The sequence below is a fragment of the Artibeus jamaicensis genome, unplaced genomic scaffold (genome assembly GCF_021234435.1).
Source record: "Artibeus jamaicensis isolate MK-2021 breed Jamaican fruit bat unplaced genomic scaffold, CSHL_Jam_final contig_233, whole genome shotgun sequence".
Classification (NCBI taxonomy): Eukaryota; Metazoa; Chordata; class Mammalia; order Chiroptera; family Phyllostomidae; genus Artibeus; species Artibeus jamaicensis.
In genome coordinates this window covers 16470718-16483081 of record NW_026521486.1, presented here as the reverse complement: position 1 = coordinate 16483081, position 12364 = coordinate 16470718, and the positions used below count along the sequence as shown (strand labels likewise).

At 33.2% G+C, this 12364-nt stretch overlaps 1 protein-coding gene across 3 annotated transcripts in view; it reads right to left on the bottom strand.

The window, feature by feature from the left end:
- BLTP3B (bridge-like lipid transfer protein family member 3B) overlaps nt 1–12364 on the bottom strand; it is a 76030-nt gene that overhangs the window by 41538 nt on the left and 22128 nt on the right. For all 3 annotated transcript variants that reach the window (XM_053661602.1, XM_037160170.2, XM_037160171.2), the window contains 6 exons: nt 7807–7969; nt 6522–6560; nt 6053–6144; nt 2332–2521; nt 1648–1788; nt 575–745 (listed from right to left, as the gene is read on the bottom strand). In XM_053661602.1, the coding sequence (XP_053517577.1) occupies nt 575–745; nt 1648–1788; nt 2332–2521; nt 6053–6144; nt 6522–6560; nt 7807–7869 (696 nt within the window). In that variant the 5' untranslated portion in view covers nt 7870–7969. The remainder of the gene's footprint in view (nt 1–574; nt 746–1647; nt 1789–2331; nt 2522–6052; nt 6145–6521; nt 6561–7806; nt 7970–12364) is intronic.

Sequence of the window (12364 nt, the reverse complement as noted above, 5' to 3'; positions counted from 1 at the left end):
TTCTACTAACATTTTCATGTTAAATTCTCAGAATTTAGTACTGGGAAAGATTTCTAGAAAACCTTTACTCTTCAGACAAAACAGGGACAGCTTCTAATTTTAAGAAAGTGGTCACTGTATTTCTTCCATCTGTGCACCAGCTGTCAGACAACTCTACGGTTTTGTGTCCAACTGCAGCAATTCCCCAGGGCTTCCACTTTCTGCATTATTAATTCTCACCCCCTACCCTGGACTATCATTCCCCAGGGGTTTTTTCCCTTTTGTCTTTACTTTAGTAATTTGAAAATTGTATATTTTTAACTTCCTGAAAGGAGATATCAAGGATTTTTGTTATCATTAACTCTAGTGCCTAATACAGACCTACCTCCAAACAAATAAGAACTATAGAGATAGAAATACAATTAATACATGTTTTCATATAGGTATCAAGTATGTAAAAGTATATAATAAGATATACAAGGAGAATCTTGGACTCAATGAGTATTACAATCTATTTCACATAAAACTATCCATTCTGATTTTTAAACCATTAACACGTAAAGTAAGGTTTTGTTTTTTCCTGTTAACAGCTTACCTGTGTCGGTTCAGGAGCCATACTCTTCCTTTGTTCTGTTGATTTTTCTATTGCTTCACTAAGAGACTTTGCGTACTGCACCATAGCCTTCAACTGAGAATCCGTTAAAACCCATAATAAGTCATCCAATATCAGAACTAACTTTGTTGCAATGACATTGCAGTCTTTTAACTGTCAAAAAAATTGATTCATAAAATTAAGCCAAGAAATAAAACTTATAATGTACTTGCTTTTTAAAAAATTTAAGTTTTGAATGGAGTTAATATGGGTCCTTCCTTCATTCACTCAATATTCAATGAGTTTCAAAAGCATAGAAAAAATATCTCCTAATATTGGTGATACAGTGGTAAAAAAGACCAGCAAATTTCTGTACCTAAACAGGTAAAAGGAATATAGGTATAAGTACTTATATGATTTAATTTTGTATTTATAACTGATAAATTGTTTAATTCCCTATGTTAATTCAACTGATTCTAGCAGTAACAAGGGGCATTAACATTAATTAAAAACTAAAATGCTATTTTAAAACTACATATTCTAAAAATACTTTTTTCCAATTTAATTTAATATAGTAATTTGTGTCTTAGTGATGCAAAACATGTTGAGACTTTAAGTCAAGCTTAAAATCAGTCATTACTCTGTCATTAAATTTCATCACAACCCATAATAAGCTCTCACTTCTGACATTCTTAAGTACCTATCCTCTTTATTTATCTTAATTACCAGTCATACCTTAATAACCTTCTAAAGCTAGTAGTTTTGGTTACTAAAGTTTACCGAGTCCTAAGTGATTCAACAGTAGAAATAAAATTGTTAAAACTGTAATATTCAACAGATATCTGACAACTGAGAAATCTACTGAATCATAAAAAATAAACATCTGAGTACTAAATCTAGAGAACTGAAAAGTTTAATATTACAGTAGGTTTCTTCAAATATTGCTTAAGCTACTACATTTACTTTTGTTTTTGCATTGTCTTAATACGCCAATGTTTTGCCTAAAAATTATTTTGAATTTCCTGTCAGTTGCAACAGTTATCACATGAATCAAAAAGAAAACCCTGCTAACTTACTCTTCTTTTAAGTGTGACTCTGATTTTTGATTGGTTGGTTATTAATCGAACAGGAGCACACATAATTTCAAGTTGTGAACTTTGGGTAGCATCTGCCTCTATTCGAATCATCTGCCAATTTATTTCTTTAAATGTCAAAACCTAAAGAGAACACAGAGATTAGCTTCACTTGCACAAGAAAAATGTAGATTAAAAAAAAAAAGAAATGTACCTTTTCACTAATTTTCATGACATTCTAGATAAAGTCAGTAACTATTTTTTAAAATATTGTCTACTTCCAACAAATTCAGTAACACATTCTCATAATTATATTCATCATCTGTAAAGCTGTTAATGCTTTTATTCTAAGTAATTTAATTTTAATATAAAGTACAGAGTATCTGAAGCATGTGACCAAGAGTTTAAAAGACATATTTTAGTTTTATAAATGTAAAATTTAATTCTGAGTAGCTGTAAAGTTAAACTAGGACTTATTAACTCTATAAGTTAAAAGATTTATCATGATAAAAACATTATATACATACATTTGATAATGATTAAGAGTAAAACAGAGAAAAATACAGTTAAAAGGCAAGAGTAAATCTAGTAGTATGCGAATCTAGGTAACCATAGAAGTAATTAGTTTAAATATCTTTTATTTATCAGTGACTAAAATAGTTTTCAAACAAAGAAAAAAATCTTTACCTCTCCTCTCTGTGGATCTTGAATACGAGTGAACCTTAAATCTCCGTGCTCCCAGTTTGCATTTACACTGTAGATCCGTAACTGGGAAAGCTCAAAGGATGCATTGAAGGCTTTTGCTCCAATGCGGATGGCAATAGAATTTACAGAAACAGTAATTCCCTCAACTACTTTTTCAGCAAAACCGTATTCACTGGAAAAGTACAGCAAACAAAATATAATGTGCTAAAGCCCCAAAAATATCATTTAAAGAAAAATTACACATTAATATTCTCACACGAGTATACAAACTATCATATTATTATTAATTTTGTTTTTAAAAACAATTTCTGTTAATAGCATAACCTGATTACATGTAAGTTATAAAAGTGCTCATCTCAAAATGATGAACAATTTTTAAAACTGGAGGTCATTCCACAAATTAAATTTTTATAATTAGTTTCTCAGAAAGCATTAGTCTGGACAATTGGCATCTATAACATAAATAAGAGAGCTAAATTCTTGACACAAAGAATACAGAGTCCAGTTGGAATATAATCTTGTAATTCAGGAATAAGGTAAGAAAAAGTTCACATTTTCTAATTCTATTTAACAAGTATTTATTGTGCATCTACTATGTGAACAACACTACAACATAAGGAAAGTCAAAATAGAGCTATGGCATTATAGGGCACACAAGTTACTTGGGGAAGAAAAAAGAGACCCTAGTAACTAAAACATGAGGCTATCTGTAATTAGGTGTTTTTTAAAGAAATCATCAGCATACTTAGTAGAGGAAGAAATTGCTCATAACTAGGGGGAAATATATCTAGAAAAAAAAATGAACTTTCCACAGAGAGAGATGGGAAGGAAGGGAAATCTCGGAATAGGAAAAAGCATGAGTAAAGTCATAGATATAAGTAGGAAAGCAGAGGTTATATTTCAAGAATGATGAATAGTGCAGTGTAACTGGAATATAGACTATCAATATATTTTGGCAGAAGGGGTGGAGAAAGTTTGCCCAACTGGCACATTACTTCAATCATCATCAATATGACCATTATTCCTAAATCTATGTCTCCATCCAAACCTCTCTCATTTCAGACTGTAAAGTTCAAATGTCTACCACATGCCTCCACCAGGCTTGCTCTCACACATTTCAAAGCCAACATGAATAAAAATGAACCCATCATCATATGGATCATGTATATGCCTCCAGTATATCTGCGGCTGTGTTTTTTTATTTAATACCTTATTAAATAAGTAAATCACTTAATCTTTTTAAGCTTCATATAACTTTTTATAATGTATTTTGAAAATTTTTCATTTACTGACTTGAAAGAAAGAAAGACAAGGGGGAGAGAAAGAGAGAAACATCAGTCTGCTGTTCCACTACCCATGCACTTGTTGGCTGCTCCTAACATGTACCTTGAATGGGGATGAAACCTGCAACCTTGGTATATCAGAACAATATTCCAAACAACTGAACTACCCATCTAGGGCCTGGCTTATCTTTTAAATCAGGTAATACTTTGTAGGTTATCTGTAGGTTACATGAGGTAATGCATATTAACCAAACGGTCCATCTCTTCTGATACTTCATAAAAATATAACTATTATTTATAGTATTATTAGTAGTATACTAACACTATTGAAAGTCTGTGAGCCTGTTTCCTCATTTGTAAAATGAAAATAATACCTATTTTAAAGGTGGTTGTGATTCTTAAGTGAAACAGTATATACGTAGTAACTTATACAGTTCTTGGCTTGCCTGATGTAGTTTTGTTATGAAAAGAGGTGACCATCTACCTTGGGTTTAGAGAATCAAAGAGTAAGAACTCATCAGCATCCTAAAGAGGAGGTGCTTTGATTCTAAGGACAATTATCAGTCACTTAGGTAGAAATATTCCTGGAGTGGAAAGAATATTTCTGAAATAATTTTACAGGAATACCCTTTAGAATATCCATCCCTATGTGTATGCACATTAAAAAGTGTTACAATTGTTTTCCAGGACTTACCATCAGCAGGGTGATGCCAGTATCAATGACTGAGTCCACATGTTTCTAGTTATGTCATCCATTATAACTTAAAGGTAAAATTCCTGTTTACAAGTAAGTTTCTTCTAAGCCTATTAATTACTAGCATCCCTCTATTTTAATATTTTAGCTAAAAACAAACTCAAATAGATCAATGTTTCCTAAGTTGCATGACTCTAAAGAATTGGAAAATTACATATTCATATTCCTTTCCTTTAGAAAGAGAGAAAACAACATTGATTTGTTGTTTTGTTGTTCCACTTCTTTATGAATTCATTGATTGATTCTTGTATGTGCTCTAACCAGGGCTCAAACCTACAACCCTGGTATATCAGGACAAATGCTCTAACCAACTGAGCTACCTGGCAAGGGCCCATATTCATCTTCTTGACAACCATTATAAACCTAATGAATTGTAATTTAAAAAAAAAAACAGCTTAAAAGACTCTGCAGAATTAGTAAACACCCTAAGTGATTGTTATAATCAAGCAAGTATGAAAAATGTGGAAACAGATTAACCATACTGCCATGCATCAAAGTACAAGAATTGCCATCATATAATTACAAAGCCAGAATATAAAGCTAATCGATACTATAAAAATGTAAATTAGGAAGAACACTATCAACCACATTTAGCACACAGTGACAAAATATCTAATTTCTGCCTCATCTAATTAAAGTAAGTCTTTCATTAATAGCAATTTTCCTGATCTTTGTTGCTTTCAATAATCTTATAAACAACTCTACTTTCTAATTTTTTCTGACTCTAGCTAATTTAAAGACCAACTGCTCTAATCTACTCTATCAAACCTGAAAATATACATTAAAATCATAAATTGCTGGACAATGCAAAAACTACAAAGAAGTTCATGTGGAAGCTCTTTTCCCAGTCACTATTATCTGTAATGCAAATATAAATTATAAATCTGATAGAATATGCTGATGTAAAGGTGGTTCAACCTTGGTGAGAGAGGATGGTGTAAGTGTGTGTATGTGTATATGTGCATCTTCATCCTCAGGAGGAGTATTTTCACTGGTTTTACTCTGTACCTAGAATACTATAAATATTCACAGTGGCCCAGTTGTACAACTGGAGGAGGTACCAATCTCATTAAACCTATGTGAACATTTAACATGAATAACTGCACAAACTAAAATGGTGCAAAATCCTGCCTTAAGGAAATAATGTATAACACCAGATCCAAACACACTGAATGCAGAATAAACAGTATTTCTTAAAGATCTATTTTTCAACAACTATTCTAACGTTCCCAGAAAACTTTGCAAAATGGGTCATGTTTCTACTGTAATTAGCACCTGACTTGGCTATCAAAATCAAATTTGGAAGCATTTTTATTTAATAGTTTTTAGACTAATCTAAAAGGTCTATAATTTTTTAGGCATCAATTTAACTCTTTACCAATGTGTAGAATAAATTATATGCATCTGATTTATAGTATACCTAAGCTCTTCTACTTTCATTTTCTGTTTCTGCTCTGCCTTTGGTTGATAATTACTATTTAAATATTGAGAAAAGCAAGATAAATAAAAGAGGCTAAAAATCAATTCTGCTACTTTTGTAACATACATACTAAAACTCTACAATGTTTGATGGGAGAGGTTTTATGTTACATTACTGCAGATATTAGAGATGACCATAGGAAAAATTTCCCTTTGCCAGTCATACAGATTAATGGAAACAGCTTACCTCTGTCCTGAAGCAGTTGCAATTGGTGATGGGCCATTAGGATTTCGTGGTTCTTCACATGTACTCATTTCCATTATTACTTTATCTAGGGACTAATAAAAATACATTTAAAAAGCAAACAATTAGATATTTTATTTTTATTTTATGTATATTATTTAAGACCATATTATCTTTCATTTCTTTACCAGCAAAGTAAACAGTAAATGAGCAGAGCCATTTTAAATGTCTCTCTAAAGGCCTAAAAAGACGAGTATCAAAATGGAAAACAATGTGCTTAGTCCTTCTCAAGGCACTATCTGGTAGAAAAGTTGTAGTATAGGGGTATGAGAGAACAACTCTAAGAAGTAGCCATATACTGCTGAGATTTTATAGAAGCGCAGTTTCTAATCCCAGGATGTGTTAATATTAAAGGAGTAGTTAGATTATATGCTTATATAAATGTTTATTTCTGAGGCAATTCAGTACTCACCAAACAGATGGGATGTGTTTTCAGTTTTGTCCATGGGATCTAAAAACAAAAAAATTTTTGCTTTAAAACAAATCATTAAAAAATGTAAAAAAGTAACCAACACAGTTTCTTTTTTACTATAGTGAAAAACATATCAAATTGTATCAGATGACTTATTTCTTAAGTTGCAAAATATTACATAAGCAATTCATGCATACTCTTAAAATTAATTGTACCTGTATTACATAAATGACTAGTCCTATTTTCTTAGTCATCTTTTTAAGTAAAAATTTCAGGTTGCCTTAAATATCTTGTCTTTCCAGTCCTTAAAACACATTTTAATTTCAGAATTTTAGCTAAGACTTCCCAGCAAAGCACAATTAGTACTTTGTTCATTTTAACAAATTTTTTTATTCTGAAATTCTGACCAATCTTTTTACAAATATTCAACGTAAGTACAAAAATGAGACCACTGTTATAAAATGTAGGCAATATCAAGTAAATAATATTCAAACATAACCTGCACTAAAATATCACATCCTTATAGATACTTAGGTTTATGAAGGATAGAACAAAAAATTGAAAGAGACTATCTTTTTTCCACTATCTTTTCTTTTGGTGCCCAATTTTAACTTTATGAGACAAATTAGTATTCACTATTTCTACTAAGCAGACTTTCAAACTAAGTCAGACTGTTTTTAAATGTATGATTTTATTGATCTCTAGAGAGAAAGAAACATCGGTTTTTGTTGTTTCATTTATTTATGCATTCATTAGTTGGTCCTTATATGTGCCCTGACCAAGGACTGAACCTACAACCTTGGTGTACACAGATGACACTCTACCCAAATGAGTCACCTAGCCAAGGCCAAACCAAGTCTTTAAGAGCAAGAAGTGCCATGATTAGTGTCAAAGCAAGTAGAAATAAGTTTTAATAAGTAGTAATAATAATAATTTTTAAATGTCTTCATTTAAGATAAACACAAATTTAAGATGCTGCATTTGACAGCAAATCTTATTAAAAAGTTTCAATGTGCCAAATTTAACCAATTACTTTATTAAGAAACTATAAATAAATGTAGTTAAATGTTAATAACATTAAATTTTAAGTGAGCATTAAAATCTATAAATTAATAACTAATATATTAGTATATGACTAAATTTATAAAGCATATATTCATGTAATTATTTAGACAAAGGTATGTGTCTTTTTAAACTATATTAATAAAAATACTTTTTACAGAATTACCTAACACAAAATTAAAAAGTAAAAACAGAAAATGCTTTTCATAGATATCAGTCTCACCCTAATAGATGCTTTATTACAAAAAACTTTGTTGATAGCAAGCCATGTTGGCAAATCTAACATATTCTGGAGCACCTCTTCATCCAACTCCAAATTCTTCAGTTCACCTTCTCCTTTAAGGGTACTTAGATTTATCTTGTCAGGAGATAAATTTTTGGTAAATCTGAAAGAGAATACATAGTGACATTTATTCAAGTGTCGGTTATGGTAGAGTCATTCTTGCAGATATACTGAACACTAAAAATGTAGCTGCACTAAGAAACCTAAACCACAGTGACAGGCTCTACTTTAATTCATGTTTTTCAACATGGCTTTACTATTTTTGTTTTTATCTCTCTTGTCTGTAGTTCTCTCATAGAAAGTTACGGTGTTTCTGTCATACGTTTGAATACTTCCATATGTAATCAATCAAGCTCTGGTTCACAGGCCAGCACTCAATGCGGTTAGCCACACCAGACAGGGACTATTTTGTTTAATGGTGAGGCTTGTGTGCTGGTGACAATGATGCAGAAACAAACAAACAACAACAAAAAACCTAGTATTAATGGTAGCAGGAGGACTGACAATCCTTGATTAGGAGAGAGCAGAAAAAGTATACAGGAGGAAGGGTTGGCTTTGAATAGTTTTGACTTTGGAAAGCATGTTAGCACTCTACATATATAAAAAATAAAATAAAATGAGAAAGAATGAGAAGAGGGGAAACACCTAAAACTAAAAGCAAACTTAAACAACTAACCCTAATTGTACTTCAAAAAACTATAAGCATACTAATGGGAAAAAAACAGGAAGGAAGGAAGGACAGACAGAAGGACAAAGACTAATCTGAGTTAGCTCATGGACACATTTGCCACTGTATCTTTAGTGTTGGGCAGGATGGACTGTGTGGATGTGTAAATGTGCATGTGGAGAAAGGTGGTTAGTGGAGAAATCAGGCAACATCTTGATTAGTATGTACAAGAATGTTCACCTCAATTATTTTAAAGGGAAAAAATAAAAGCTAAAGGGAGTAGCTAAAAATGTCTAAAAGGGAGTAGGCCCTTTAATTCTGATACATTATACTATATACATATTACGTAATATATTTTGTCAAAGAAATGTTTACATTATAATGTCTGGTAAAAATTCAAGATTTAAAGTTATACCCTGTGACTTCAATTATATTAAAAATGCATTATAGCCCTGGCTGATGTAGCTCATGGTTTGAGCACAGGTCTGCAAACCAAAGGACCGAGGTTCAATTCCCAGTCAGGGCACATGCCTGGGTTGCAGGCCAGTTCCCAGCAGGGGATGCACCAGAGGCAACCATACACTGATATTTCTCTCCCTCTCTCCTTCCCTTCCCCTCTAAAGATAAATAAATAAAATCTGTTTAAAAAATGCATTATAGCCCTGGCTGGTGTGGCTCAGTGGATTGAGCGCAGGTCGGCAAAACAGAGTGTTGCCAATTCGATTCACAGTCAGGGCACAAACCTGGGTTGCAGGCCAGGTCCCCAGTTGGGGGTATATGGGAGGCAACCACACATTGATGTTCCTCTCCCTCTCTTTCTCCCTTCCCCTCTGTCTAAAAATAAATAAACAATCTTTAAAAATGTACTATAAAAACTCAAATATCAAGGGTACCTATGGTTGGTGAAATTTTAGACTTACTCATCTTCATACTTTTCTGCATGTTTAAATGTATACAAGCATTTATCACTTTTATAAAAAGTTCAACAGAAACCCAAAAAGACAAATTTTACAAGTGTGAAAAGTGAAAGATAGAAAGATTAAGATATGTTATTCACAAGAAATCCTATCTTCAAATTAGTTCATAACAAAGGGATAACATGTACAAAGAGCATGGGCTTTAAAGTCAAACAGGTCTGAATTCCAGTTTAGCCACTTATTGTGAAAACTCTCTAGCTCAATTTACTCATCTATAAAATGGGGAAAATAATACCAACCACAAATATCTTAGTGAAGATTAAATGTAATACATAAAGTATCTGGTACAAAACAGATGTTCAACTGAGTTCTCAAAAAACTTTCCTTTACCCAAAGCAATACACAGATTCCATGCAATACCTATTAAAGTACCAATGGCATATTTCACAGACATAAAACAAACACTTCAAAAATTTATATGGAACCATAAACAACCCCGAATAGCAGCTGCACTTTTGAGACAGAAGAACAAAGTAGGAGGGATCACAATACCTGATATCAAACTGTATTACAAGGCCACTGTAATCAAAACAGCCTGGTACTGGCATAAACACAGGCACATAAACCAATGGAACAGAACAGAGAGCCCAGAAATCAACCCAACTCTCTACAGTCAATTAATATTCAACAAAGGGGGCAGTAACATAAAATGGAGTAAAGATAGCCTCTTCAACAAATGGTGTTGGGAGAACTGGACAGCTACATGCAAAAAAATGAAACTTGACCACCAACTTACACCATACGCCAAAATAAATTCAAGGTGGATAAAAGACTTAAATATAAGCCGTGACACCATTAAAGTCCTAGAGGAAAACATCAGCAAGAAAATCTCAGATATTTCACACAGCAACATTTTTACTGATATGTCCCCCAGAGCAAGGAATATAAAGGAAAGAATAAATGAATGGGATCTCATCAAAATAAAAAGCTTCTGCCTGGCTAAAGAAACAGTATTAAATTAAAAAGACAACCAACTGTATGGGAAAACATATTTGCCAATGATACCTCAGACAAAGGTTTAATCTCCAAAATATATAAAGAACTTACACGACCCCACTTTAAGAAGACATCTAACCCAATTAAAAAATGGGAAAAGGACTTGAACAGACACTTCCCCAAGGAGGACATACAGAATATCCAGGGACACATGAAGAGATGCTCAATATCATTAGCTATCAGAGAGATGCAAATTAAAACCACAATGAGATACCACTTTACACCGGTCAGGATGGCTATCATAAACAAAGCAACCAACAACAAATGTTGGAGAGGGTGTGGGGAAAAGGGGTCCTTAGTTCACTGTTGGTGGGACTGCGGACTGGTACAACCATTATGGAAAACAGTATGGAATTTTCTCAGAAAAATAAAAATTGACCTGCCTTTTGACCCAGCAATTCCACTGCTAGGATTATATCCTAAGAATCCTAAAACATCAATATCAAAGAAACTATGCACCACAATGTTCATAGCAGCACAATTTACAATAGCCAAGAGATGGAAGCAACCTAGGAGCCCATCAGTAAATGAATAAATCAAAAAATTGTGGTACATATACACAATGGAATTCTATGCAGCAGAGAGAAAGAAGGAGCTACTACCCTTTGCAATAACATGGACGGAACTGGAAAGCATTATGCTGAGTGAAATAGGCCAGGGGTTGAAAGACAAATACCATATGATCTCACCTTTGACAGGAAGCTAAAGAACAAAACAAACAAGCAAGCAGAATAAAAACCAAGACACTGAAATAGAGAACAAGGGGACAGTGACCAGAGGGGAGAGGGAAGGGAATTTAAGGGGGAAAAGGGGGAGGGATTTGGAGGAACAAGTATGAAGGACATAGGGAGGAGGACGGGGGGGGGGGGGGCTGGGATGGTAGAAATAGACAAAAAACTATACTTGAAAAATAACTAAATAAAATTTTAAAAAACTTTCCTTCCCTCTATTTAGATTAAATTATGAACACACTAATTATAGTTTTTAACTGGAACCATATCAAAAGGTCATGCATATCCAAACAGGATTTTTAAATAGCTGAGCTATGAAGCTAATCTTGAAACTATCTTATATTAATATTGTTCATCTTTTATATTTTTTTAAAAAGTAAAACATTTTAAATAGGAAGCTAAAAATACTATTGGTAGCTGTTGCATCCACAGCTGGTTCCTTATATTTGGTATGCAGTGAATATATCAAATTATTTATCTTTTTTAAATTTATTTTTATTTTTTAATATATTTTATTGATTATGCCATTATAGCTGTCCCATTTCCCCCCTTCATTCCCCTCCACCCTGCACACCCCCTCCCCCACCATTCCCCTCTTTAGTTTATGTCCATGTGTCACAGTTCTTTAGATTCTATATTTCCCATACTATTCTTGCCCTCCCCCCTATTTTCTACCTAACTCTATGCTACTTATTCTCTGTACCTTCTCCCCCCTTCTCCTCCTCCTACCCCCTGTTGCTAACCCTCCATGAGATCTTCATTTCTATGGTTCTCCTCCTGATCTAGCTGTCCTTTTAGTTTGCTTTTGTTTTAGGTGTGGTTCTTAATAACTGTGAGTTTGCTGTCCTTTCACTGTTCATCTTTTTATCTTCTTTTTCTTAGACTAAGTCCCTTTAACATTTCATATAATAAGGGCTTGGTGGTGATGAACTCCTTGAATTTGACCTTATCTGAGAAGTACTTTATCTGTCCTTCCATTCTGAAGGAAAGCTTTGCTGGATACAGCAATCTTGCATGTAGGTCTTTGGATTTCATGACTTGGAATACTTCTTTCCAGCCCCTTCTTGCCTGTAAGGTCTCTTTTGAGAAATCCTCTGACAGTCTGATGGGAACTCCTTTGTAGGTGA